The sequence below is a fragment of the Nyctereutes procyonoides genome, unplaced genomic scaffold (genome assembly GCF_905146905.1).
Source record: "Nyctereutes procyonoides isolate TBG_1078 unplaced genomic scaffold, NYPRO_anot_genome, whole genome shotgun sequence".
Taxonomy (NCBI): domain Eukaryota; kingdom Metazoa; phylum Chordata; class Mammalia; order Carnivora; family Canidae; genus Nyctereutes; species Nyctereutes procyonoides.
In genome coordinates this window covers 81,241,551-81,266,253 of record NW_026575146.1, presented here as the reverse complement: position 1 = coordinate 81,266,253, position 24,703 = coordinate 81,241,551, and the positions used below count along the sequence as shown (strand labels likewise).

Sequence of the window (24,703 nt, the reverse complement as noted above, 5' to 3'; positions counted from 1 at the left end):
CAGGCAGAGGGAGAAGCAGGCTCAATGCACCAGGAGCCGATGTGGGATTCGATCCCTGGTCTCCAGGATCGCGCCCTGGGCCAAAGACAGGCGCTAAACCGCTGCGCCACCCAGGGATCTCTATTTTTTTCATCTTTATTAAAAAAATGACTTCAGTTTTTTACAGAGAACTAGATCATGGTTTTATTATTACTACCAGGATTTTTTCCCTACTTATTTTATTAATATCTATCACATTAATTTCTCCTTTCCAATTTCTTTGGCAGTATTTAATAGGACTTTAGTAGAATGTGATTGAATTAAAGCTTAATTAATTTGCTTTCACGCTTTCCAGTTTCCTAATTTTAGGTGAGATTTTATTCTGGGTATCACTTTGCCCCATCCCTTATTATTATTATTATTTTCTAAGATTTTATTTATTTATTCATGAGACACACAGAGAGAGGCAGAGATGTAGGCAGAGGAAGAAGCAGGCTCCCAGTGAGGAGTCTGATATTGGACTCAATCTAGGGACTCTGGGATCATGCCTTGATCTGTAGGCGGATGCTCAACCATTGAGCCACCCAGGCATCCCTCTATTTTTATTTTTAAGTAGTGTTAGAGTATGTGATATCAGTTTGGGGGCTTTATAATGTCTTTTATGGCCTACTTTTTGGAGAATTTTTATGAGTGTTCCATGTAGATTTGAAAAAATGTTGTTTTTCTTGTTAAAAACAAAAACAAAACGTATATATCAAGCAAATTACCCAATGTAGCCTTATACCTACCTTTCTTCTATTTAATGTTTCTGAAAGACATTTTAGTTATTGTCATTGTGGGTTCCTCAAAAGTTCCCTATTTTACCAGCTTTTGCTGTATACATTTCAGAGCTATATTGTTAGGTATTATTAGTGTTGTATGCTCTTGGTGGCTGCATCTCATTAAAATATGGAACATCTCTTAATATTGTTTGCTTTGAAGTCTGTATAATCTAATACTATCAACACACCTGCTTTCTTCTTGATAATATTCCCTTATAAATGATTTTAAAATTCCTTTTCATTTCAGTTAATTTTTTACTGTGAAATTTTCAAGCAAATACTAAAGAAAACATCATAATGAAGTTTATGTACCTATCACCTACCTTTAACATTTACCAATATTGTTACTGTTTTATTTATCCATCTACCTCTCCTCGGTGATGTTTTTTAAGCTAACATTTTGCTCGTTACTATTTCTTTCTCTCTCTCTTTTTTAAAACACTTTATGTATTCAAGAGAGACAGAGAGAAAGAGGCAGAGACACAGGCAGAAGGAGAAGCAGGCTCCACGCAAGGAGACCGATGTGGGACTTGATCTGGACCCAGGATCATGCCCTGAATCAACGGCAGACGCTCAACCGCTGAGCCACCCAGGCAGGCGTCCTTTGTTAGTATTTCTATATAAACCTCTAAAAGGTAAATCTTTCTAACATAATCACATTACCAACAAAATTAACGGTAATTCTTAGATCTTTGGTAAAAATGTGTGTTCACTAATAGATTTCTACAGATTTTTCCTACAACCAGGCTTTGGGAGGAGAACCTGGTGTAAGCACAGTCCAAAACTCTAGATGGCTCTTTTTTTTTTTTTTTTAATTTTATTTATTTATTCATGAGAGACACAGAGACACAGGCAGAGGGAGAAGCAGGCTCCATGCAGGAATCCCGATGTGGGACTCGATCCCAGTACTCCGGTATTATGCCCTGAGCCAAAGGCAGACCCTCAACCGGTGAGCCGCTCAGGTGTCCCACCTATTTTTAAGCTGAATCTCAGAAAGGGATATAACTAGCCTCCAGGTACCCAGCAGGCCCACACCAGAGCCTAGGTCTGGTTCCCTCAAAACACGTTCCCCACTTCCAGGATTGACACAGACTTTCAGTAGATCATAGAACCTCCTACCACAGTCAGGTAGAAGAACTTCCTGGCAGAAGCAATATTTAGCGGGTTTTGAAGAATGTTTACGGGCTTACCAGGTGAAGGGAACTGTCTTTACACCTGCTCCCCCATTTACTGCCCCCCCCTAACCCGACTCTAGGCTTTATTCATATACCAAGGACGTTTTATTACTTAGATTTTAATTTACAAATAAACAAAAGTATCAGTTTACCTTAGGTGCTTTTTGTCACACGTCGACCATGTTAAAAACCATTATTATTTTTATAATTGTTGCCTCCTAAAGGAGTTTAATGGGGATTCAAGGCTCCACTTCCCTCCACCAGGCCCTCAGAAGGTGCCGTCTTGCCCAGGCGGTGTCCCTCAGGAGAAGACTGGACCACCTTGATTTGTACCTTATTTTCCCAGGTGGTTTCTCCCATAAAAGGCTAAAAAAACCCTTCCTGCAGTGGACTGGAGGTTTGGTCCAGGATGGGGCTCCCATCTGACCTCTCTCCACATTCTCCCTCAGCAGTTTGTCCAAAAAAGTAGATTGGACTGTCCAGATTTCTCCCCATGACTCCTCCCAAGATTCAGCCGTAACAGACGTTTGTCCTCCTTCCTTGGTGATTATTCCTCCCTGGCTCCCCTCATCCCAGGTGGTTTCTCCCAGCACATAATTGCTCTCAGCTGTACGCCGTATCCCTGGAGGCAAATTAGCTTTTCTAAATATAACACAGAGCACCGGACTTCACCGCCAATATCTTCTCCCTCTCAGAAGCATACCTTGACCAGGGCCTCAAGCGGCAATCACGACCTCGCGCTGTGAAAACCCGCGGGTGGCCTAATCCTCCGCTGTACGGAATGGAGACGCCTCAAAGATGGCGGCTCACCCTCAGAGGCACACTGGGCGAGGCCATGTTTTCGGCCAGACTGGGTCTCTTATAGGAACTGCGCCATGTTGATTGTTGGCACACGTAGCTTCCAAGGTAGCTCAGAGCATGCGCACTAGCAACAGTTCCTGAGGGGAGGAGTTAGAGGGCAGACCGGAAGCGGAAGTGGTCCTCTACGAAGGCTTTTTCTCTGCTGGTGTCAGGAGTTTCTCCCCGTATCAATTGCAAGAGGTCTCTGAGGTGATTTGGGTTGGTCGTGATTAGGGATTCTGTGGGGTCGGTGATGGGAGTGTTGTCTGTAGAGTGAGTGATGGCGGTTTCTGGGCTCAGTGGTGAAGATTGTGGCGTCCGTTGCTGTGATTGGAGTCTCTTGGGTCAGCGATGGGGATCTTTGAGATGAGTGTGGGGTTTGTGGACTCAGTGATGGGAGTCAGTGGTCAGTGAGCTGGGTTCGATGGGTTCTATGATAAGCTTGCTTTCTAAACATTCATAAATTTTGGTGTGTAGCATTTTATTGTTCCAGTCAAAAAGTACTGGCTTTTAATTTTTTTTTCTCTCATCCATGAGTTATTAGAAGTGCGTTGTCGATTTCAAATAATGCCTCTGGGTAATGCTCGAGTTTAAAGTTTGCTTTACGTCTAGTTCTTGGTCGGTTTTCATAAATGTCACATGTGTAACGTCAAAACAATGTGTTCTCTATTGTGTTGTTTCATAGATACACTCAGCTTATCTTGTCTGATTAAAGAAAATTAAAGACAAAGGTAAATTGACTGGATTGGTAATTTGTCCACTTGACCTTCCTTTTGTCAGCATCTGCTTTTTATATTTGAAACTATTATTAGAAACAGTTTATTATTTTTAATTATAGATATGATTAACTCAAAAGATACCATAGCAATTCTAGCTCCCACCAATAATTTATAAAACGGGTCGTTTTTCCAAATGCTTTCCAACACTGGATTTTTTTATTTTTATTTTTTATTTTTTTTAAGATTTCATTTATTCATGAGAGACAGGCAGAGACTACCCAGGCATCCCTCCAACACTGCATTTTATTTACTTATTTATTTTAAAGATTTTTTACTTATTTATTCATGAGCATACACAGAGAGGAGAGAGAGAGAGGCAGAGACACAGGCAGAGGGAGAAGCAGGCTCCATGCAGGGGAGCCTGACGTGGGACTCGATTCCGGGTCTCCAGGTTCACGCCCTGAGCTGTAGGCGGCGCTAAACCGCTGAGCCACCGGGGCTGCCCACTGTATTTTTTTGAAATAAGTTTTTACTGGGCACCTTGGTGGGTCAGTCCGTTGGGCAACTGACTATTGATTTGGCTCAGGTCTAGATCTCTGGGTGGTGAGTTCAAGCCCTATGTTTTGGGCTCCATGTTGGGCCCAAAACATACTTAAAAAATAAAATAAAATAAATTTTATTATTCTTAGGAGAAATTAGATCTAATTGCCGTAATGCACTTTCCTGTTAGTAAAATGGCATCTGTTTGCTTAATTACCATTTAAAATTCCTTTTCTGTGAATTTTTATATCCTTTGTTCAGTCTTTTTTTTCTGGGCTTTTCCCCCCCATACTGGTTGCTAGATTTTTTTTTTTTAATTTAAAGATAACCTATTGTTACATATTGAAATTTTATTTTTTTTTCATTTTTATTTTAAGGTGTATTTTAATATATAATTAAGAAATATCATCTACCCAGAAATGTGTTTTTCCTTTTATAGCATCTGGGTTTTCTCACATATGTAATAAAGATCTCTCTTACCCAACCACAATGTTAACACAAACATTTATTACTAAAATTTATTTAAATATCTCTTGGGATTTAAAAAAATACATATGCTTAAATGTTTAGTCTTGATAGAATTCAGTCTAATTAATGTATAATGTGTGATGGGGATCTAGTTTGTTTTTTTCCAGGTGGATGATCAATTATGTCAGTGCCACTGAATAAATGTCCTGTGTACACTCAGTTGAATACCATTTTTGTTATATAAGTCAATATATATGTTTTGTTTTGTCTTTTTTTATTACATTGGTTTTTATTAAGTTTTAATATCTAATAGAGAATGTAATGGCTGATATTTATTATATGCTTCTTGTGCGCCAGGGAGATGTTGAATACTTTATGAGCATCACCTCATTTTAATTTGTGTAACTAAGAAATAAGTACTTTCATCCTCATTTTTGAAACTAAAACAGAAGGCACTTCTTCCTATTTTCATAACTGAAAGATAGCAGAGCTACAGTTCAAATCTTAAGTAATATTACTCCATATCTCATGGCCAATACCCATCATAGGTTCCATTAAGCTTTATATTTTCCACAGCACTGGTTCTCAAAGTGTCCTCAGACCCTCAGCATCGACATGACCTGGACACTGTTTAGAAATGTAAATTCTTAAAAAAAAAAAAAAAAAAAGTAAATTCTTGGGCTGAGTGTTTGTACCCCCCAAAAGCTTTATGTTGAAATCCTGATCTCCAGAAATAATCGTGTTAGTTGGTGAGGCCTTTGGGAACCGATTAGGTCATGGAGGTGGGGCACTCATAAACGAATAGTGCTGTTACAAAACATCCCACATAGCTCCTGAGCCCCTTCTACCAAGTGAAGACACAATGAGAAGGTGCTGGCTATGAACCAGCAAGAGTCCCCTGACTAAAATGTGACCACACTGTCTCCTTGATTTTGGACTTTACAGCCTCCAAAACTGTGAGCAATAAATTTTCGTTGTTTATAAGCTACCCAGTCTGTTGTATTTTATTATAGCAGCCTGACTGAACTAAGACAACTGCTACCCTGGGCCTATTAAATCAGAACCTGGGAGTGAAGTTAAGGATTTTTAACTGTATTCTAAGAGGCCCTCCAAGTGTTTTGAATCCACACTCAAGTTTGAGAGCCTCTGTTGTTTCTAGCTCTGGGAACTTCACCTTGGTGTTCACAGGAAATGTTTGTGTGATAAATATCGAGTATCTGACCATGTGGACATTGTCGTTCTAGGTTTTTTGGTGTCTCTGGGGAGCCCCTGGGTTAGATCATTATCCAGACTCCAGCCTGCCTCTCTCCAGCAGCTCTGCTTGAGTTTACAGATGTCTACAAAGCTTTAGGCTCCTGAGAGATTAAAGTTTGAGACCTACCATGACTATGTCAGCTAATCGGACCTCTCCCCAGAAATCCCTGATCCTGGTTCCAGAGGAACATGACGATTCATTTGAGGTGAGAAGGAAGAGTCCCAAGGGGTAGGAGTTCATTCTAGGAGTAGATACCTCTGATATGTCACCAGAGCCTCTGGGCAGCGGCAAATGGGTCACAGGAATCAACCAGACTCTTATTGCCCTGAAGCAAATCTTGATTTTTCTGCCAAGAATGAGCAACACATGGGTGTCTCCATATCCTGAGGCCCACTGTATAACAGTACAGAGATAGAATGTCAAAAACTCCCTTTTAGGGGTGCCTGGGTGGCTCAGTTGGTTAAGTGTCTGCCTTCAGCTTGGGTCATGATCTCAGGGTCCTGGGATTGAGCCCCAGAGTCAAGCTCCCTGCTCAGCGGGAGGCCTGCTTCTCTATCTCCCTCTGCTGCTCCCTCTGCTTAAACTCTCCTTGTCAAACAATGAATAAAACCTTAAAACAAAGAAACGAAAAACATTTCTTAAAAAAACAAAACAAAACCCTGCCTGTTATTTTGTCCATGTGCTATATTGATCTTTGGCTGAGGATGAGATTCCCGATTAGAAGTTATTTTTGTGTGGAATTCTGAAAGTATTTCTTTTTTTTTTTTTAATATTTTTAATTTATTCATCCATGAGAGACACAGAGAGGGGCAGAGACATAGGCAGAGGGAGAAGCAGGCTCCTCATAGGGAGCCTGATGTGGGACTCGATCCACAGACCCCAGGATCATGCCTTGAGCTAAAGGCAGATGCTCAACCACTGAGCCACCCAGGTGTCCCTCTCTATTTCTTCCTCTTCTTCTTCTTTTTTTTTTTTTTAAAAGATTTTGTTTGTTTATTCATGAGAGACACAGAGAGAGAGGCAGAGACACAGGCAGAGGGAGAAGCAGGCTCCATGCAGGGAGCCCGACGTGGGACTCGATCCCGGATCTCCAGGATCACGCCCTGGGCTGAAGGCGGTGCTAAACCGCTGAGCCACCGGGGCTGCCCTCCATTAATCATTTTTATGAACTACTTCCAAAAATATTAATCCAGACAGGCAAAAAGTATGAAACTTTGCTATAATGTTGATTTTATTCCCTAACCAAAAGCATTAAATTAGAAATACAAAGTAAATGACTTTTGTACAACTTTGAGACTAGACTTAGTATCACTGAGCTGTACGTTTTAAAATGGTAAATTTTATGTTATGTACATTTTACCACAATTTTTAAAAAATAGTTTTAAAAAGTAAAAGCCTAGCAAAAGAACCCCTCATATTTGAAAACTTTAAATTTTTTTCTACTCAAATATTCTTTAAAGGGAAAACTGTAAAGGATCTTAGAAAATTCTTTTAAGTTTAATTTCAATTAAATAAATAGCTACATTTTATGTATTCATGAGAGACACACAGAGAGAGGCAGAGACATAGGCAGAGGGAGGAGAAACAGGCCCCATTCAAGGAGCCTGATGTGGGTCCATCCTGGGACTCTGGGATCATGCCCTGAGCCAAAGGCAGATGTTCAACCACTGAGCCACCCAGGCGTCCCAAGAACTACATTTAAAGTTTCTGTGGCAAAGCTAAATTATCGATAGAGGGGAAAAAATACAGATTTAAATGCCTTTTTACGGAATCCTGGAAGCTTGGGGGGAAAAGACCTAAGGTAAGAGTAACACTCAGAACTGAAGAAGTTAGAAAAGAATTCAGTAGATATGAAATAGTAATAAGGACTAGAAAATAATGAAAATAATAAAATAAGGGAAGAAATTAGTCACATAGAGAATAATTGATGAAGATGTCTGACAGAGCGCAGGTGGCTTCTGAATGTGGGGGTAATCCATATCAGGGAGTAGAGATACAGTGAAAGTATGTATCCAAACAAGAGAGATGGTTATTGCTTTATCAACAATTAGAACAATCATGAATTAATATTATACAAAATCATACAAAAAATGTGAAAACCTGAACAAAGGTATACACTTTTATAAAAAATAAATGTCAAAATTGGTAAATACAGATGGTCCAGAAGCCTTTGAAGAAATTAAAATGTTTATCAAATGTTTCCTGCACAGTTGAAAGTGGTGAAAAACACGTGGATTAATAGTTGAGCTTTATGCCAAAGTATTGGGTAAAGATGGTATCTAAAATTATTCCCAACCTTATTTGTGGTGTTTGTTACTACAGTAATCCTGATGCTCAAACCAGTCAAGAACATTAAAAGAACTGGAAATTTTGAACATAGTATCAGAAGTCATAAATGTATTAACTAAATTCAAGAGCACATGAAAAAAATAAATAGGGTTTATCATAGGTTCACATGTGAAGCAGACATTTTCTTACTCAGCAGTTCATTCCAAAGTTAAAATAATAAAATTTCTTAAAAATAATAAAAATGCTATATGTCGGGATCCCTGGGTGGCGCAGCGGTTTGGCGCCTGCCTTTGGCTCAGGGCGCGATCCTGGAGACCCGGGATCGAATCCCATATCGGGCTCCGGGTGCATGGAGCCTGCTTCTCCCTCTGCCTGTGTCTCTGCCTCTCTCTCTCTCTCTCTCTGTGTGACTATCATAAATAAATAAATTAAAAAAAAATTTAAAAAAATGCTATATGTCAAAAGATAAAATATATAGCAAAACAGTGTTCAGAAATAATTTAGAAAAATAATTTGTCTTATGTAAATACAAAAAATCTAGAGATGGAATGGATGAATTTCTCGGAACATATTGAATTTCTCACCAAATCGGGATCCCTGGGTGGCGCAGCGGTTTGGCGCCTGCCTTTGGCCCAGGGCGCGATCCTGGAGACCCGGGATCGAATCCATGTCGGCTCCCTGCATGGAGCCTGCTTCTCCCTCTGCCTGTGTCTTTGCCTCTCTCTCTCTCTGTGTGTAACTATCATGAATAAATAAATAAAATCTTTTAAAAAAAATTTTCTCACCAAATCTTTAATTACTATTTACCACACTTTCACTTTTAGGTATTAAGATTTTTATTTAAGTTAATTTTTTTTTAAAGATTTTATTTTTTATTTATTCATGAGAGACACAGAGAGAGAGAGAGAGAGGCAGAGACACAGGCAGAGGGAGAAGCAGGCCCCATGCAGGGAGCCTGATGTGGGACTCATCCCGGGTCTCCAGGATCATGCCCTGGGCTGCAGGCGGTGCTAAACTGCTGCGCCACCAGGGCTGCCCTTTAAGTTAATTTTTAAAAAATATTTTATTTATTTGCACAAGCAGGCGGAGTGGCAGAGAGAGGGAGAAGCAGGCTCCTTGCTGAGCAGAGAGCCCAACTTGGGGTCCAATCCCCAGACCCTGGGATCATGCCCTGAGCCAAAAGCAGACACTTAACTGACCAAGCTACCCATGCACCCCAAGTTAATTCTACTTTTAATAGAATTGGAGCTTTAGATTTATTTGCACTCATTTTATTCTGCTTCTTGGAATGTTAGGTTTTATGTAAAGTGTGTATGGAAGTCTTATGTTTATTATTTCTGAATGTTACATAGGCACATGAATGTTTCAAGACACAGAATTTGCTGTCTTAATTAGCCATTTCGTATTGTTATAAGGTTTTCACAGTCTGTTTTGTTTTTACTTTATCTGTTGGAGCTGAGAAATACTAAGTTTCTCACCACAAATATATTTCTGTCTGTATTTATCTGTAGTTTCTGTTCATAAATTTTGATACTATGAAATTTGGTGTGGTGATGACATCTGAAATTAATTTTGGATTGTGTTCTTGTTATTTTTCATATTTTTTCCCTAGAATTCAGCTCTGATATTAGGTGGAGGTTCTTGATTCCTTTTTGTTGGCATTTCCGGATATGTTTATTTTTTCATCCTTTTACTGCCATTGTTTGGAGTCCTTGTGCACTTTTTCTGTACAGCAGTTCAGAAAGATGTATTTTATGTACATTTCTGATAAAAATATTTCTATATATCTTTCACCTTACACTCTTTACTCTTGCTTTGTTTCTGTGTCCCTTCTGGTAATTTGGAATTTTGGATTCTTTTATATATGGTTGATTCTTTTAATATCTTTATCACATTAACATCTTGATCTCAGTCTTTTTTATTTTTAATATTTCAAGTTTTTATTTAAATTTTAGCTAGTTAACATATAGTGTAATATTAGTTTCAGGAGCAGAATTTATTGATCATCACTTATATATAGTATCCAGTGCTCATCACAAGTGCCTCCTTATTTTTTTTTTAAAGATTTTATTTATTTATTCATGAGAGACACACACAGAGAGAGGCAGAGGCACAGGCAGAGGGAGGAGCAGGCTCCATTCAGGGAGCCCGACATGGGACTCAATCCCAATCCCTGGTCTCCAGGATCATCACTCCCTGGGCTGAAGGCAGTGCTAAACCGGGAGCCACTGGGGCTGCCCTCACAAATTCCTCCTTAATCCCTTTCACCCATCTAGCCCATCCCCTGCTATCTCTCCTCCAGCAACCCTCATTTGTTCTCTATAGTTAAGAGTGTCTTATGGTTTGTCTCTTTTTTTTTACTAAATCTTTTAATCTCTTGTTTTAGACAGTATCTATTAAATTTATACTATGACCAATGATAAAAGTTCTGTGAGTCCACTGCAAGGATTCTTTTGTTTGTTAGATGTTTTTTATTGAAATCTATTTTTTTCTCTTTTCCTTTAAAAATCTTTATTTCCATTTCACATTGCTCACTTGTCTTTTTTTTTTTTTTTAAGATTTTATTTATATTCATGAGAGACAGAGAGAGAGGCAGAGACACAGGCAAAGGGAGAAGCAGGCTCCATGTAGGGAGCCCAATGTGGGACTTGATCCTGGGTCTCCAGGATCAGGCTCTGGGCTGAAGGCAGTGCTAAACCTCTGAGCCACCCAGGCTGCCCTGCTCACTTGTCTTATTGTGCTCCTTGCCAATTTTTGTGTTTTCAAATGGTGTTTTATTGGTTTCAGAGAAACCTTTTTTGTGTTGCTTTTTCATTTTCACTTCATTGAGTTCTGCCAATTTATTTTTAAAAAATTTACATAACCATTTTTTTAGCCTCTTTGTCCATTATTTCTCCCTTGAACTCTTAGATTCCTATTCATTTTAGATAGTTAATTGTTTTAGTGCATTCCTTGAAATCATGGTGAATGTGTTTTCTTCTGTATTGTGGCAATTTATTTCTAGCATGTTCCTTTTAATTTCTTTTTTTCTCTCATTCTTTTTGCTATAGTATCTTTGTACATCAGGAGATGTTTATTATTATCTTTGAATGAGGAGATTTTTTCCGGACAAACTGTTTATAAGAAGCTCATTTGGTAAGGAGTCAAAGCTACTAATATGACATCTTCTTTACTCTCCATTAAATTCTGATGGCATTGGGTTTGGGGGGTGGGGTTTTGGTGTATGTAGGGTATCAGTATGCAAATGTGTGAAAGAGGAAAAATTGGAGTTGTAGTCTTTGCAAGTATATAGGGAACATTTTCAGAAATGAGAATGTTTTAGGCCCCGTAAACAGAATCAACACATCACAAACTATAACTGCAATTAAATGACTGCAATTAAATGAAGAAATTTTTAACAATCATAATTTTAGACATTAAAAACAAAGATATCTAAATAAAAATTAAAAAAAAAAAAAGGGGGGATCCCTGGGTGGCGCAGCGGTTTGGCGCCTGCCTTTGGCCCAGGGCGCGATCCTGGAGACTCGGGATCGAATCCCACGTCGGGCTCCCGGTGCATGGAGCCTGCTTCTCCCTCTGCCTGTGTCTCTGCCTCTCTCTCTCTCTATCATAAATAAATAAAAATTAAAAAAAAAACAAAGATATCTAAGATATACTTTCCAGAGATAGATACACTTTCTCGATCTTTGTTCTTCCTATATGCTCTTTCCCTCCCCTGAATTCAGTGGTATATGCAACTCCTAAATCCTTATCTACAAATTAGCTCTATTTAACTAGTTAGTATATATCTTTGTATGTTTTATCACCTACATTTCAGTATGTACAAAATTTAAATCATTATTTCTTGTCTTCCCCCAGCCTCCTCTTCTAGTCCTTAAGTCCATCTGTGGTACAAGAATCAACAGTTGCCCTGAACTAATAAATGATAATTATTTGAGTTCCCTTTTCTCACCTTAGAACTGATATCAGTTTTATCTCCTTAATATCAATCTCTTCTGTAGCTTTACTACTCCATCCTTAACTTTAGATGAGTAAGAAATTCATATTGTCTCACATGAATTTTGCTGAGGTCTCGTGACTGATTTTCTATTCTTGCCTATTCCAAAATATTTTGTTTTGTGAATACACCTTCTTCAGTGTATTTTTAAAACCTTTTCATTTATTTTGAAACAATGATAGATTCTCAAAGGGCATTGCAAAATACAGTACAGTGGTGGTGCATGATTCTTTTTGTTCATTACTGGTTATAATTTGTTAATATTTTGTTGAGGATGTTTGTATCTAAGTTCATGAGACATATTGTCTTGTAGTTTCTATTTTGTGCTTTGTCTAATTTTGGTATCAGGGTAATGCTGGCCTCACAAAATTGGGAAATATTTTTTATTTTCTGGATGAGACTATAAAAAAGACTAATTCTTCTTTAAATATTTAGTAGAATTCTCTGGCAAAACTATCTGGGCCTGGAGACTTATTTTTTCAGGAGCTTTTAAATTAAGAATTTAATTTAATGGTTGTAGAATCATCATCTTTTCTATTACATAATTCTGTACTTCTGGTAGTTTGCGGTTCTTGAAGTAGTAGTACATTTCTCCTAAATTTGGGGGTGTATTATTAGCATAGAGTTTTTGTAGTCTCTTATTTTCCTTTAAAAGTCTGTGGGTCTGTATTTTTTTTATTTCATTTATTTATTTGAGAGAGAGAGCATGAGTGAGGGGGAGAGTAGAAAGGGAGAGGGACAAGCAGACTCTGTGTTGAGTGTGGAGCCTGACGCAGAACTCAATCCCAGGAACCTGAGATCATGAGCCAAAACCAAGAGTCGTATGCTTATTCATCTGAGCCACCCAGGCGCCCCTGGATCTACATTGATAGGTCTTATTTCATTGCCGACATTGGTGATTTGTACCTTTTTATCTTTGCCAGTCTAGGTCAGTGAACAAAGTATCAATTTTACTGATTTTTTTTTCAAATAACTGGATTATGTTTTATTGATTTTTGTGTTTTTCAGAAATTTTGTTTTTAATTTAATTGATACCTGCTTTTTATTATTTTCTTTCTTCTGTGTGCTTTGTGTCTGTTTTGCTTATTTTCTAGTTTCTTGAGGTAGGAATTTAGATTAGTGATTTAACAATTTTTCCTTTTTTTATTGGTTATGCTTGACATACATTATGTTAGTTTCAGGTATATAACATAATATGACATTTGTATATATTGTGAAATGATTACAAGTAGTTAACATCTATCACCATACATTGTTACAATTTTTTGTGTGTGTGATGAAAACTTTTAAGACTTATTCTTAGCAACTCTAAATATACATGACAGTGTTACTAACTATAGTTACCATGCTGTAACATATAACATAGCCCATGACATATTTTATAAATGGAATTTTACTTTTTAACTGTCTTCACCTGTTTTGCCAACTACCCATCACCCACCTCTGGTAACCACTAATCTGTTCCCTGAGTCTGTGACTTTTGTTTCTTCATTTTATTGTTTCACTTGATATTCACAAATAAATGAGATCATATCGTAATTGTACAGCTCTGACTTATTTCTCTTAGCATAATATCCTCAAGGTCCATCCATGCTATCACAAATGGCAAGACTTCTTTCCTTTCCTTATGGCTGAATAATATTCCACTGTGTGTGTGTATCACATTTTCTTTTTTTTTTTAAGTTTTTTTTTAATTTTTATTTATTTATGATAGTCACACAGAGAGAGAGAGAGAGAGAGGCACAGACATAGGCAGAGGGAGAAGCAGGCTCCATGCACCGGGAGCCCGACGTGGGACTCGATCCCGGGTCTCCAGGATCGCGCTCTGGGCCAAAGGCAGGCGCTAAACTGCTGCGCCACCCAGGAATCCCAGTATCACATTTTCTTTAGACATTCATCCATTGATGGACAGGTTACTTTCATGTCTTCGGTATTATAAACCTTGCTGAAGTAAACATGGGGGGATCCATGTATATAATTTTTTAAAGATTTGTTTTAGAGAGAGAGAAAGTGTGTGTGTGTGTGTGTGTGTGTGTGTGAGTGGAGGGAGGGGCAGAAGAGAGACAGAATCCCAAGCAGGTTCTGTGCCAAGCAGAGAGCCCAGTATGGAGCTTGATCTCATAACCCATGAGATCATGACTTGAGCCGAAACTAAGGGTCAGAGGCTTCACCAAATGAGCCACCCAGGCATCCTTGCGTATATATATGGATAAATACCTAGACGTGGAATTGCTGGATCATTTAGTAGTTCTAGATTTAATTTTTTGAAGAACCTCTATACTATTTGCTATAGTGGTTGCATTAATTTGCTTTTTTTTTTTTTTTTAAGTAATCTCCATGCCCAGCATGGAGCCCAATGTGGGGTTTGAACTTATGACCCTGTGATGAAGACTTGAGCTGAGGTCAAGAGTTTGAACACTTAACCAACTGAGTCTCCAGTTGCCCCCCAATTTACATTTTTATTTTTATTTTTTTAACATTTTATTTATTCATGAGAGACAGAGAGAGAGAGAGAGAGGCAGAGACACAGGCAGAGGGAGAAGCAGGCTCCATGCAGGGAGCCTGATGTGGTACTCGATCCCGGGACTCTAGGACCATGCCCTGGGCCAAAGGCAGGCACTAAACCACTGAGCTATCCAGGGATCCCCCAATTTACATTTTTACCTGCAGTGCACAGGCTTCCCTTTTTTCCACATCCTCGTCAGTACTTGTTTTTAGGTTTGTTTTGATAATAGTCATTCTGACAGGTGTAAGGTGTCTCATTATAGTTTTAATATGCATAAGTGATGTTGAGCACCTTTTCATGTACCTATTGGTCTTCTGTATGTTTTTGGGAAAATGTCTATTCAGATCTTCTGGCCATTTTTTAATTGGATTGGTTCCTATATTCTAACGTAAGCATTTAGTCCCTTAATTTCCCTTTCAGCATTGTTTTATCTGCATCCCACAGATTTTGATAAACTGTATTTTCACTTTCTTTCAGTTTTATGTATTTTCTGAATTTCTTTTGAGAATTCCTTTTTGACTTAAAGGTTATATAGAAATGTATTGTTTAATTTCCAAATATTTTGTGGCTTTCCAGATAGCTTTTGTTATTATTTTGTAATACAATTCCTTTGCATATTTTTCTGTTTTCTTTGTTAATTATTTTTAGTTTGATTCCATTATGGTCAGAGAGGCTATGTATTATTTTAACTTGTTTTGCAGGCTAGAATATGGTCTATATCGGTCATTGTTCTATGGGTCGTTGAAAAATGTGTTCACTGTTGAACAGTTGGAATATTCTATAAATATCGATTAGATTCTAGTTCTTCTATATGAATGATTATTTCTTATCTACTGTTTCTGTAAATTGCTGAGTGTGGGTATTCAGTTTCCTAGAATCCTTTTTTTTTTTTTAAAGATTTATTTATTTTAGAAGGGGGGATGAGTGGGGAGAGGGGCAGAGGGAGAGAGCCCCCAGGCAGACTGTATGTATGATGAAGTGTGGCTTCATCTCGTGACTACAAGATCATGACCTGAGCTGAAAGTAAGAGACATTCAACTGACTGAGCCACCCAGGTGCCCTTCCTGTAATCCTTTTTTTTTTTTTTCAAAAGTTTATGAGTCCAGGTAGCCCATTCCTTCAATTATGCATTTACAGATTAAATTTTTTTAATATGGAAGATCATGTTCTTAAACATTGTGTTATGAAAAATATGTATACAGAGGTAAATAAAGTAGTATAAGGAGCCCTTGTATCTGTTGTACTTATCACCTAGCTTTAGTTAGTCATACTCTGTCATTCTGATTCCATCTAAAACTACCCTTCTGCCCCCTTAGCTGCTGAATTATTTTAAAGCAAATCTCAAATACCTATCTTTTTTTAAAGATTTTATTTATTTATGAGAGAGAGAGAGAGAGAGGCACAGAGGGAGAAGCAGAGGGAGAAGCAGGCTCCATGCAGAGAGCTTGACGTGGGACTCGATCCCGGGTCTCCAGGATCATGCCCTGGGCTGAAGGTGGCACTAAACTGCTGAGCCACCCAGGCTGCCCTCAAATACCTATTTTATCTGCAAATACTTTGACAAGTATCTCTAAGATATGAGAATTGTTTTTTCTTTAACAAAACCATTAAGTCATTATTACAAACAACAGTGATTCCTAGATATGATCTAGTACCTGATTATTGTTTGAGTCTTTTTAAACATGTCATAAAAATCTTTCTAACATTAGTTTTAGTTAAGGGCCAAACAATGTCTACAAGTTGCATTTGGTTAGTATGACTCCTAAGTCTCTCTCTCTTTTTTTTTTTTAAGATTTTTAAGTAATCTCTACCCTCAATGTGGGACTCAGACTCATTACCCTGAGATCAAGAGTCACCTGCTGTACTAAGCCAGCCAGGTACACCCCCTCAGACTCTTTTAATAAAAGATTCCCTTCCATTATTTTTTCTAATATAATTTATTTTTTGAAGAAATGGGCCATTTGTCACCTTCTGGATTTAGCTGATGTTTCAATCTTAATATAGTTCAGTATGTTCCTCTTTCTTTCACTTTATCTATGAATAATTTATTAGACCCAGAGGCTTAATAGATTCAGGTGGCATTTTTCTTTTTCTTTAATGAGAATACTTAATGGATGGTATAATGAAATAATTACCATATCAGTGTCAGGAGGCAGATAATTTTTGGTTATCTCTTTTTGAGTGTTAAAATTGATAATTGGATATGGATGTTATTAGCTGGTCCATCCATTGTAAACTTCTTTTCTGCCTTTCACCTGAAATAGTTAAGCAACCAATAATGATTACTGAATAAATTCACTATTTCATTAGGAATTATAAAATTATGATATTCTAACTTCCTTATTTATTAGCTAGAATCATTCTATAAGAAATTTTTCATCTTTTATTTGGTTATCCTCCAATAGGGATCTTATATGAAAAAAGTTAACATCAATCTAATTACCTTACTTTTAGTAAAAGTAAAAAATCCTTGTTCTGTGATCAGATTGGTTTTTTTCCATAACTACCTTTGTGACATATTATACAGACTTCTCTCCATTATATAGAGCTATTTAGTGTTCCCCAAACTTATCATGTATTTTCCTATCTCCTCACCTTTACTTTTCTTCTCTGGGAAATGACCTTTCCCGCCCTCCATTCTTTATTATGCTTATCATCTTTCAACTTAAATTCAACTAATAAAAATGTACTGCCCCATATCAAATACACTTTCCTTTTGTAGGTACTCAGTGTATTTTACTTAAGAGATTTGTTTTTTGACACTTTAGTGAACTGTGTGTCTTCTTTTCCCCTTCTTTTAAATCTTAAGTGTTTTAAGTTGCTAGAGGATTAGAAACGTAAATCATTCATTTCTTTGTTCCCAGGAGGAGCTAATGGCTGGTCCTAAATTACTCAGGAACTGTATCATAGGTCATTCATCCATTTGCTAGAAGACTAAAAGAGAGCCTATTTCATTCTTGAGTTTTGAAAAACAAGTAATTAACTGAAATATAGAACAAATGGCAGAAATTCTTTATTGGATTTCTTTCTTCCACAAAATATTGTGTAAAACTAGATATTTAATGTGCTTCCTGTATGAAATATTTTTTAAAAGTTCCTGTATTAGTGTATGCATTTATCAAAACTTCAAATGGCACACTGGATTTGTACAGTTCATTTTGCATAAATTTTACTTAAGAAAGGTAAATATACTCTACTTGATTTGCATTCTCAAGTATTTAGGACAAAGTGTACTGTAATTTACAGTTTATTCTCAACTGCATAAAAGTAAGGTGGACTGATGCTGGATAAAAGGATGGATAAATGTGGGATAGGGATGCCTGGGTGGTTTCGTGGTTATCTGCCTTCAGTTCAGGGCATGATCCCAGGGTCCAGGGATTGAGTCCCACATCGGGCTCCCTGCGAGGAGCCTGCTTCTCCTTCTGCCTGTGTCTCTGCCTCTCTCTGTGTTTCTCATGAATAAATAAATAAAATCTTTAAAAAATAAAATAAATGTGTGATAAAATAGAGTAAAATGTTGATGATAGATCCTAAGTGGTGGGTATACAGGTTTTACTATGCTGATTCTTTTAAATTTTTTGTACATTTAAAATTTTGTATAATGTTAGGAAATGGGAGATGAGTTTATAAAAAGCAGAAGTAGTGGTGCATGGGTGGTGCAGTTGCCTGTGCATCCAACTCTTGGTGTCAGCTCACGTCATTATCCCAGGGTCATGAGGTTGAGCCCTGCTTTGGGTTCTGCACTCAGCATGGAATCTGCTTGAGATTCTCTCTCCCACTCCCTCTGCCCCTCTTGCTTGTGCTTGCTTTCTCTAAAATACATAAATCTTTTAAAATATTTTTTTAAAAAGAGGAAATAACGAAACCAAAAAAAATTGACAAAACCCATATTCCATATTCCTAAATATAGTCTCTCCATCTCCCAAAGCTATCTATTCACATTGAACAGCAGTGTGCCCTTACAGGGATCGGTGTCCTTCAGGGATGTCGCTGTAGATTTCAGCAGAGAGGAGTGGCAGCATCTAGACCTTGCTCAGAGAAACCTGTACCGGGATGTGATGCTGGAGACCTATAGTCACCTGCTCTCTGTAGGTAAGCACAGTCAATTGGGTCCACACAGAGTATTTCTATTCTTAGTTGCTAAATGCTATGGAATATCTGAAGTATGCTTGTTTTATCCTTGGTTTATCTAGGATTCTTTATCCCCTTGAGCATTCTGAATATTCTGTTCCCAGAAATATATGGTTACTTTCTCATTGAACAAGACTTTTTTGTTTGCACTTTGAAACACAATTAGCTGGATCTAATCCTTTATAATTTCTCACAAACAGGGTATGAAGTTCCCCAACCAGAAGTTTTCATGTTGGAGCAAGGAAAGGAGCCATGGGCATTGCAGGGTGAGAGCCCACATCAGAACTGTCCAGGTAAGTGAGCATGACCCAGACAGATGAGAGAAAGGAGAGCAAATCTCAGCTGTCTTGAGAAAGACTGGCATCTCTAAAATGCTATTAAGGGGACTCTTGGAAGTCCTTAGCATTTTTTTTTTTTTCTATTGCTTGAAGACCCTTGACATTGGCCTCTCAGATAACTAAATGCCTTTATCATGTCTAATCATCTTTTTCTTTGGCTTTTTGGAATCTTGATCACATGCTAATATCTTCCTCATTAAAGGTTTTCTTTTTTTTGTTTGTTTTTTGTTTTTTGTTTTTGGTTATGCTTCTTTTCTCAAACATTCTTTTTCTTTCTGCCTTCCCCATTGTCTGAAATTCTTCATGCTTTCAGGCATTGGTGGATCTGCTTTCTTTCAGTTACTGTAACTCGCACATTCCCACTCCTGGTAGACCTCTGTCATTTCTTTTTTTCACTATGAGATGCTTGAGAACATTAACTCCAACCAGGCTCTCTTCCTATTTTCTCTATAGGTACTGACATAAGATTTCTTACTTGCTCATTCCCCCTGCCTTTCACCCAATTGATGCCTTGGGGGTAACTGTCACTTAACCCTTAGGAGTACTTTTCTGTTATTTCCTTCCATTCATTGTTGGTTGACTTCACACTAACTGGGACTTATGTGCCTTGTTGGCTGATTTTTGTATTTGCTTTATATCTGTACTTCACATGATGAAGTTTGAGTTTAATCATTGCCCTTATTCAGGGCACAATGTCATCAGTCTGGGTAAAGATTCTCTTTTACAGTTGTTGGCCCTTATCTGCAGTTTCACTTTCTGCATTTTCAGTTACTCATAGTCAGTCATGGTTTGGAAATAGTAAATGGAAAATCCTAGCAATAATTTATTAGTTTTAAGGTGTGTGCCTTTCTGCATAGCATCATGAAATCTCTTGCCATCCCACTCCATCTCACCTGGGAGTTGAATCATCCATTAGTCCAGTATATCCATGCTCTAAATGCTACCTAACCATTAGTCACTTAGTAGACATTTTGGTTATCGATTGACTCTCATGATATTGCAGTGCTTCTGTTCAAGTAACCCTTATTATACTTAACAGTGCCCCCAAAGCATAAGAATAGTGATAGTGGCAATTCTAGTATCCCAGAGAGAAGCCATAAAGTGCTTCCTTTAAGTGAAAAGCTGAAAGCTCTTGACTGACAAAAAAAATCATGTTCAGTACTGTCTGAGGATTCAGGCATCCAATGAGGGTCTTGGAACATGTCCCCTTCAGATAATGGTGGAACTCTTATATTTTATTTTTTGATTTATTACCATTTCTTTTTCCCCAACACCCATCTCACTTTTCACTGTAGGCACTTGTTTTACATGATGGAAACATATTTTTTAATTCATGAATATTTTAAATTTGAAGGTGACTTGGAGTATGTATTATTAATTTATATAAATATTGCTATGCTGTATATCTTGTTCTTTGCCTTACTTTTTCCACTTCTGTTCATGGTGGATTATATTCATAAAGTTTATTTCCTCTAACCATTGAATTATATTCTAGAATGCTTCCTATTACCACTTTCATTAGCCTTTCCATTAAATGAGTTATTCTCACCCTTTTCTTTGTGTTCAACGTGGATGAGCCATATTTCCTCTCTAGCCTCTGCTAACTGGTCTTTGAGCTAAAACATCATCCTCTTTTGAGGAGAGTTCAGGTTTCAAACCTCATAGCAGAGAGTTTCTGAAAAAGCTTCTTTCTACATTGAGAAGGAAGGTGATGCTTCAAGTGATATTTTGTTGTATTTCATTCTAGAAGATTTGTGGCAGATTGGTGACCAGATAGAGAGCTATCAGCAAAAAGAAAACAAATCTTTAAGAGATGTTGCCAACAAGAAAATTTTGACAACAAAGAAGGATTATGAATATAAGGACATTAGAAAAATAATTTATGTGAGCCAAAACATTCTTTCTCCAAAAAGATCCCATCAGTGTGACTCATTTGGAATTGCTTTCAAGCATGCTTTAGATTTACACAGTCATTATAGAAACAGTACCTCAAAGAACATTAATAAGATTACTGAATATAGTAAAATTTCTTACTATACTGACCCTGAGTGTTCTCCAACAGGAGAGAAGTTATGGGACCATAATCAATGTGGAAAAATTCTCAGCTATAAACAAGCACCCTCTCAACATCAGAAAATTCATACTGGGGAAAAATCTTATGAATGTGCTGAATTTGGAAAGATCTTCACCCAGAAGTCACAGCTCAGGGTACATCTGAAAGTTCATACAGGAGAAAAACTCTATGTGTGCATTGACTGTGGGAAAGCTTTTGTAAAGAAGCCAGAATTCATTACACATCAGAGAGCCCATACTAGAGAGAAGCCCTATAAGTGCAGTGAATGTGGAAAAGCTTTTTTCCAAGTGTCTTCTCTCTTAAGGCACCAGAGAATTCATACTGGAGAAAAACTTTATGAATGCAGTGAATGTGGAAAAGGCTTCTCTTATAACTCTGATCTCAGTATACATCAAAAAATTCATACTGGAGAGAGACACCATGAATGTAATGATTGCGGCAAAGCATTTACGCAAAAGTCTACACTCAAGATGCATCAAAAGATTCATACAGGTGAGCGATCCTATATATGTATTGAATGTGGACAGGCCTTCATCCAGAAGACACACTTGATTGCACACCGAAGGATTCATACTGGAGAAAAACCATATGAATGCGATAACTGTGGGAAGTCCTTCATTTCTAAATCACAGCTCCAGGTACATCAACGAATTCACACAAGAATGAAACCCTTTATATATACTGAATATGGGAAGATCTTCAACAATAGTTCCAACCTCATTACACATAAGAAAGTTCAAATTAGAGAGAAATCTTCCATATGCACTGAATGTGGTAAGGCCTTTACTTACAGATCAGAACTGATTATACATCAGAGAATTCACACTGGGGAAAAACCTTATGAATGTGGTGACTGTGGAAAAGCTTTTACTCAAAAGTCAGCACTCACAGTGCATCAGAGAATTCATACAGGAGAAAAATCATATGTATGCATGAAATGTGGACTAGCCTTCATCCAGAAGGCTCACTTGATTGCACATCAAATAATTCATACAGGAGAGAAACCTTATAAGTGTGGCCACTGTGGGAAATCTTTTACTTCCAAGTCACAACTCCATGTACATAAACGAATTCACACAGGAGAGAAACCTTATATGTGCACTAAATGTGGGAAGGCATTCACTAACAGGTCAAATCTCATTACACATCAGAAAACTCATACTGGAGAGAAGTCTTACATATGTCCTAAATGTGGAAAAGCCTTCACACAAAGGTCAGACTTGATTACACATCAGAGAATTCATACTGGAGAGAAACCTTATGAATGTGGTACCTGTGGGAAAGCCTTTACCCAAAAATCACACCTCAATATACATCAGAAAATTCATACTGGAGAAAGGCAGTATGAATGCCATGAATGTGGGAAAGCCTTTAACCAGAAATCAATACTCATTGTGCATCAGAAAATTCATACAGGAGAGAAACCTTATGTTTGCAGTGAGTGTGGAAGAGCTTTCATCCGGAAATCAAACTTCATTACTCATCAGAGAATTCATACTGGAGAGAAACCTTATGAATGCAATGATTGTGGGAAATCCTTTACCTCAAAATCTCAGCTCCTGGTACATCAACCAATTCATACAGGAGAAAAACCATATGTGTGTGCTGTTTGTGGGAAAGCCTTTAGTGGCAGGTCAAATCTCAGTAAACACCAGAAAACTCATACTGGAGAAAAGCCCTACATCTGTTCTGAATGTGGGAAGACCTTCAGACAGAAGTCAGAGTTGATTATACATCATAGAATTCACACTGGAGAGAAACCATATGAATGCAGTGACTGTGGCAAATCTTTCACTAAGAAATCACAACTTCAAGTGCATCAGCGAATTCACACAGGAGAAAAGCCTTATATATGTGCTGAATGTGGGAAGGCTTTCACAGATAGGTCGAATTTGAATAAACACCAGACAACACACACTGGAGACAAACCCTATAAGTGTGTAGTCTGTGGGAAAGGCTTTGTCCAGAAATCTGTGCTCAATGTCCATCAGAGTATTCACACTTGAGAGGAACAGTATAAGAAAAGATCAGTTCTGATTGTACATCATTGAATTTTTCCAGGAGGAAAATATGCTTATTATCATAAGTAGAAATACCCTATCAAAATGTTTCACATTACTGAACAGAAGAGGGCCCAGAATGAAGGGGACCCTTCCTACATTGTCACCACCTTCATTAAACCATGAGGCATTCATCCTGGAAAAAAAGGGATTTTGTCCATTTGACAGATTAAAGAAGGCTTCTCATGAAAAATATGATGGAACTGAGGCACCTAGGTGGTTTTTCTGGTTGAGCATCAAAATACTTGATCTTGGCTCAGGTCTTGATCTCATGGTTGTGAGTTCGAGCCCTGTGTTGGGCTCTGCACTGGGCATGGACCCTACTTAAAAAAATATGTGTGAAGCAACATTGTTACCAAATTCTGCATAGGGAGGTTTGTTATGTTAATGATAATCCTGTTTACTATGGAATAGGTAAAGTGCTAACAAGCTAAATGGTGGAACAATGTATAATACTGACAAACCCTAAGTTCTGTGAGATGTTTGCTGCAGAACACATCGTCTTAACAGTTTCAGGTGTTTTTTCATCCTTCTGTTGAATCTAACATGGTTGTGTATATCCAGCCCCCATTGAGTATTTCCATCAAGGAAGAGATAACTCAGCAAAAAAGCTTATGTGTATGGACACAAACCTCAGAGTGTATGTTGACCCATTATCCTTTAGCATCATGACTTCTAACCCTCCTTTATCACCTATCAGTAAGGTGTCTTTGACTCTCCTCAGTCCCTACCACAATGTCTTCTGAGCCCCATAAGTGCATTAGTGCTAAACACTCTGCTAACTGCCATTATCTCATTTAGCTCCTGGCATAGTGTTTTGTGAACCTCTACTAACCTCAAGAAAGCTGACCCTCATTTATCCTCCAACATAGTGTTTTGTGAACCACCACTACCCTCAGGAAAGTTTCTGAGGTAAGAATTTTTTGGTCATTTTGATCAACTTTTCATCTAGTCTCCCTTTTGCTGTCATTCATAGTTCTTCCAGCTTATTTGCTTTCCTTAATGACATGACATTTATAATAATAACAAATCAGTAACTAATTTTAAAAACCTCAACATTTGTTCATGTCTTCTCTGTGTCCATCTTCATGCCATGGGCTCCACAAGCACCTTCTCCCCATGTGCCTCAAACATACTAGTTCAGGTCCTGCCTCAGGGCCTGTGCTCTATCTACAGCACTCTCTTTGAAGAACAAAGTTCCTCATATCTCTGTGGTTAGGTCCTTCATGTCTTCCAGGGACACCTCTTCATAGAGGATCCTGTACTTTCTTTCCTGCCTGGCTTAAAATGTTGGTCCCCTTCCGACTATGTCTTTATCTATAGCACTTAATTCCATGATGCTCTGTGTATTTTAATTGTCAGTGGCTGCCACACTAGAATGTTTTTCCCTATTTTGTTCACCACTGTGACCCTTGACCTTTGCCTGACAACAAGTATTCCATAAATGCACATTTTGGAGTGTTGACCCAGCCCATCATAATTTCCCTTTGATCTTTTATGTATTGCAGTTT

General features: G+C 37.9%; 1 protein-coding gene across 7 annotated transcripts; it reads left to right on the top strand.

The window, feature by feature from the left end:
* The first annotated feature begins 2,958 nt into the window (after positions 1–2,958).
* Positions 2,959–24,084, top strand: LOC129500328 (zinc finger protein 585A). Of its 7 annotated transcripts, XM_055310629.1 has the most exons (6): positions 2,968–3,025; positions 3,501–3,546; positions 5,787–6,002; positions 18,555–18,681; positions 18,921–19,013; positions 20,806–24,084. In XM_055310629.1, exons 3-6 carry the CDS (start codon positions 5,925–5,927, stop codon positions 23,136–23,138), a joined length of 2,631 nt encoding a protein of 876 aa, XP_055166604.1. In that variant the 5' UTR covers positions 2,968–3,025; positions 3,501–3,546; positions 5,787–5,924; the 3' UTR covers positions 23,139–24,084. The 7 variants fall into 7 exon arrangements, with proteins under 7 accessions (XP_055166610.1, XP_055166603.1, XP_055166607.1 ...); XM_055310635.1 differs by lacking the exon at positions 3,501–3,546 and having other exon boundaries at positions 2,959–3,025; positions 21,121–24,084; XM_055310628.1 differs by lacking the exon at positions 3,501–3,546 and having other exon boundaries at positions 2,959–3,025.
* The last annotated feature ends 619 nt before the right edge of the window (positions 24,085–24,703 follow it).

Excerpts from the sequence above, each read along its gene's own strand:
- LOC129500328 (XM_055310628.1), top strand. The coding sequence starts at position 5,925 with ATGACTATGTCAGCTAATCGGACCTCTCCCCAGAAATCCCTGATCCTG. Across the intron at positions 18,682-18,920 it reads TAGTCACCTGCTCTCTGTAG|GGTATGAAGTTCCCCAACCA; the intron begins GTAAGCACAGTC and ends TCTCACAAACAG. Across the intron at positions 19,014-20,805 it reads CCCACATCAGAACTGTCCAG|AAGATTTGTGGCAGATTGGT; the intron begins GTAAGTGAGCAT and ends ATTTCATTCTAG.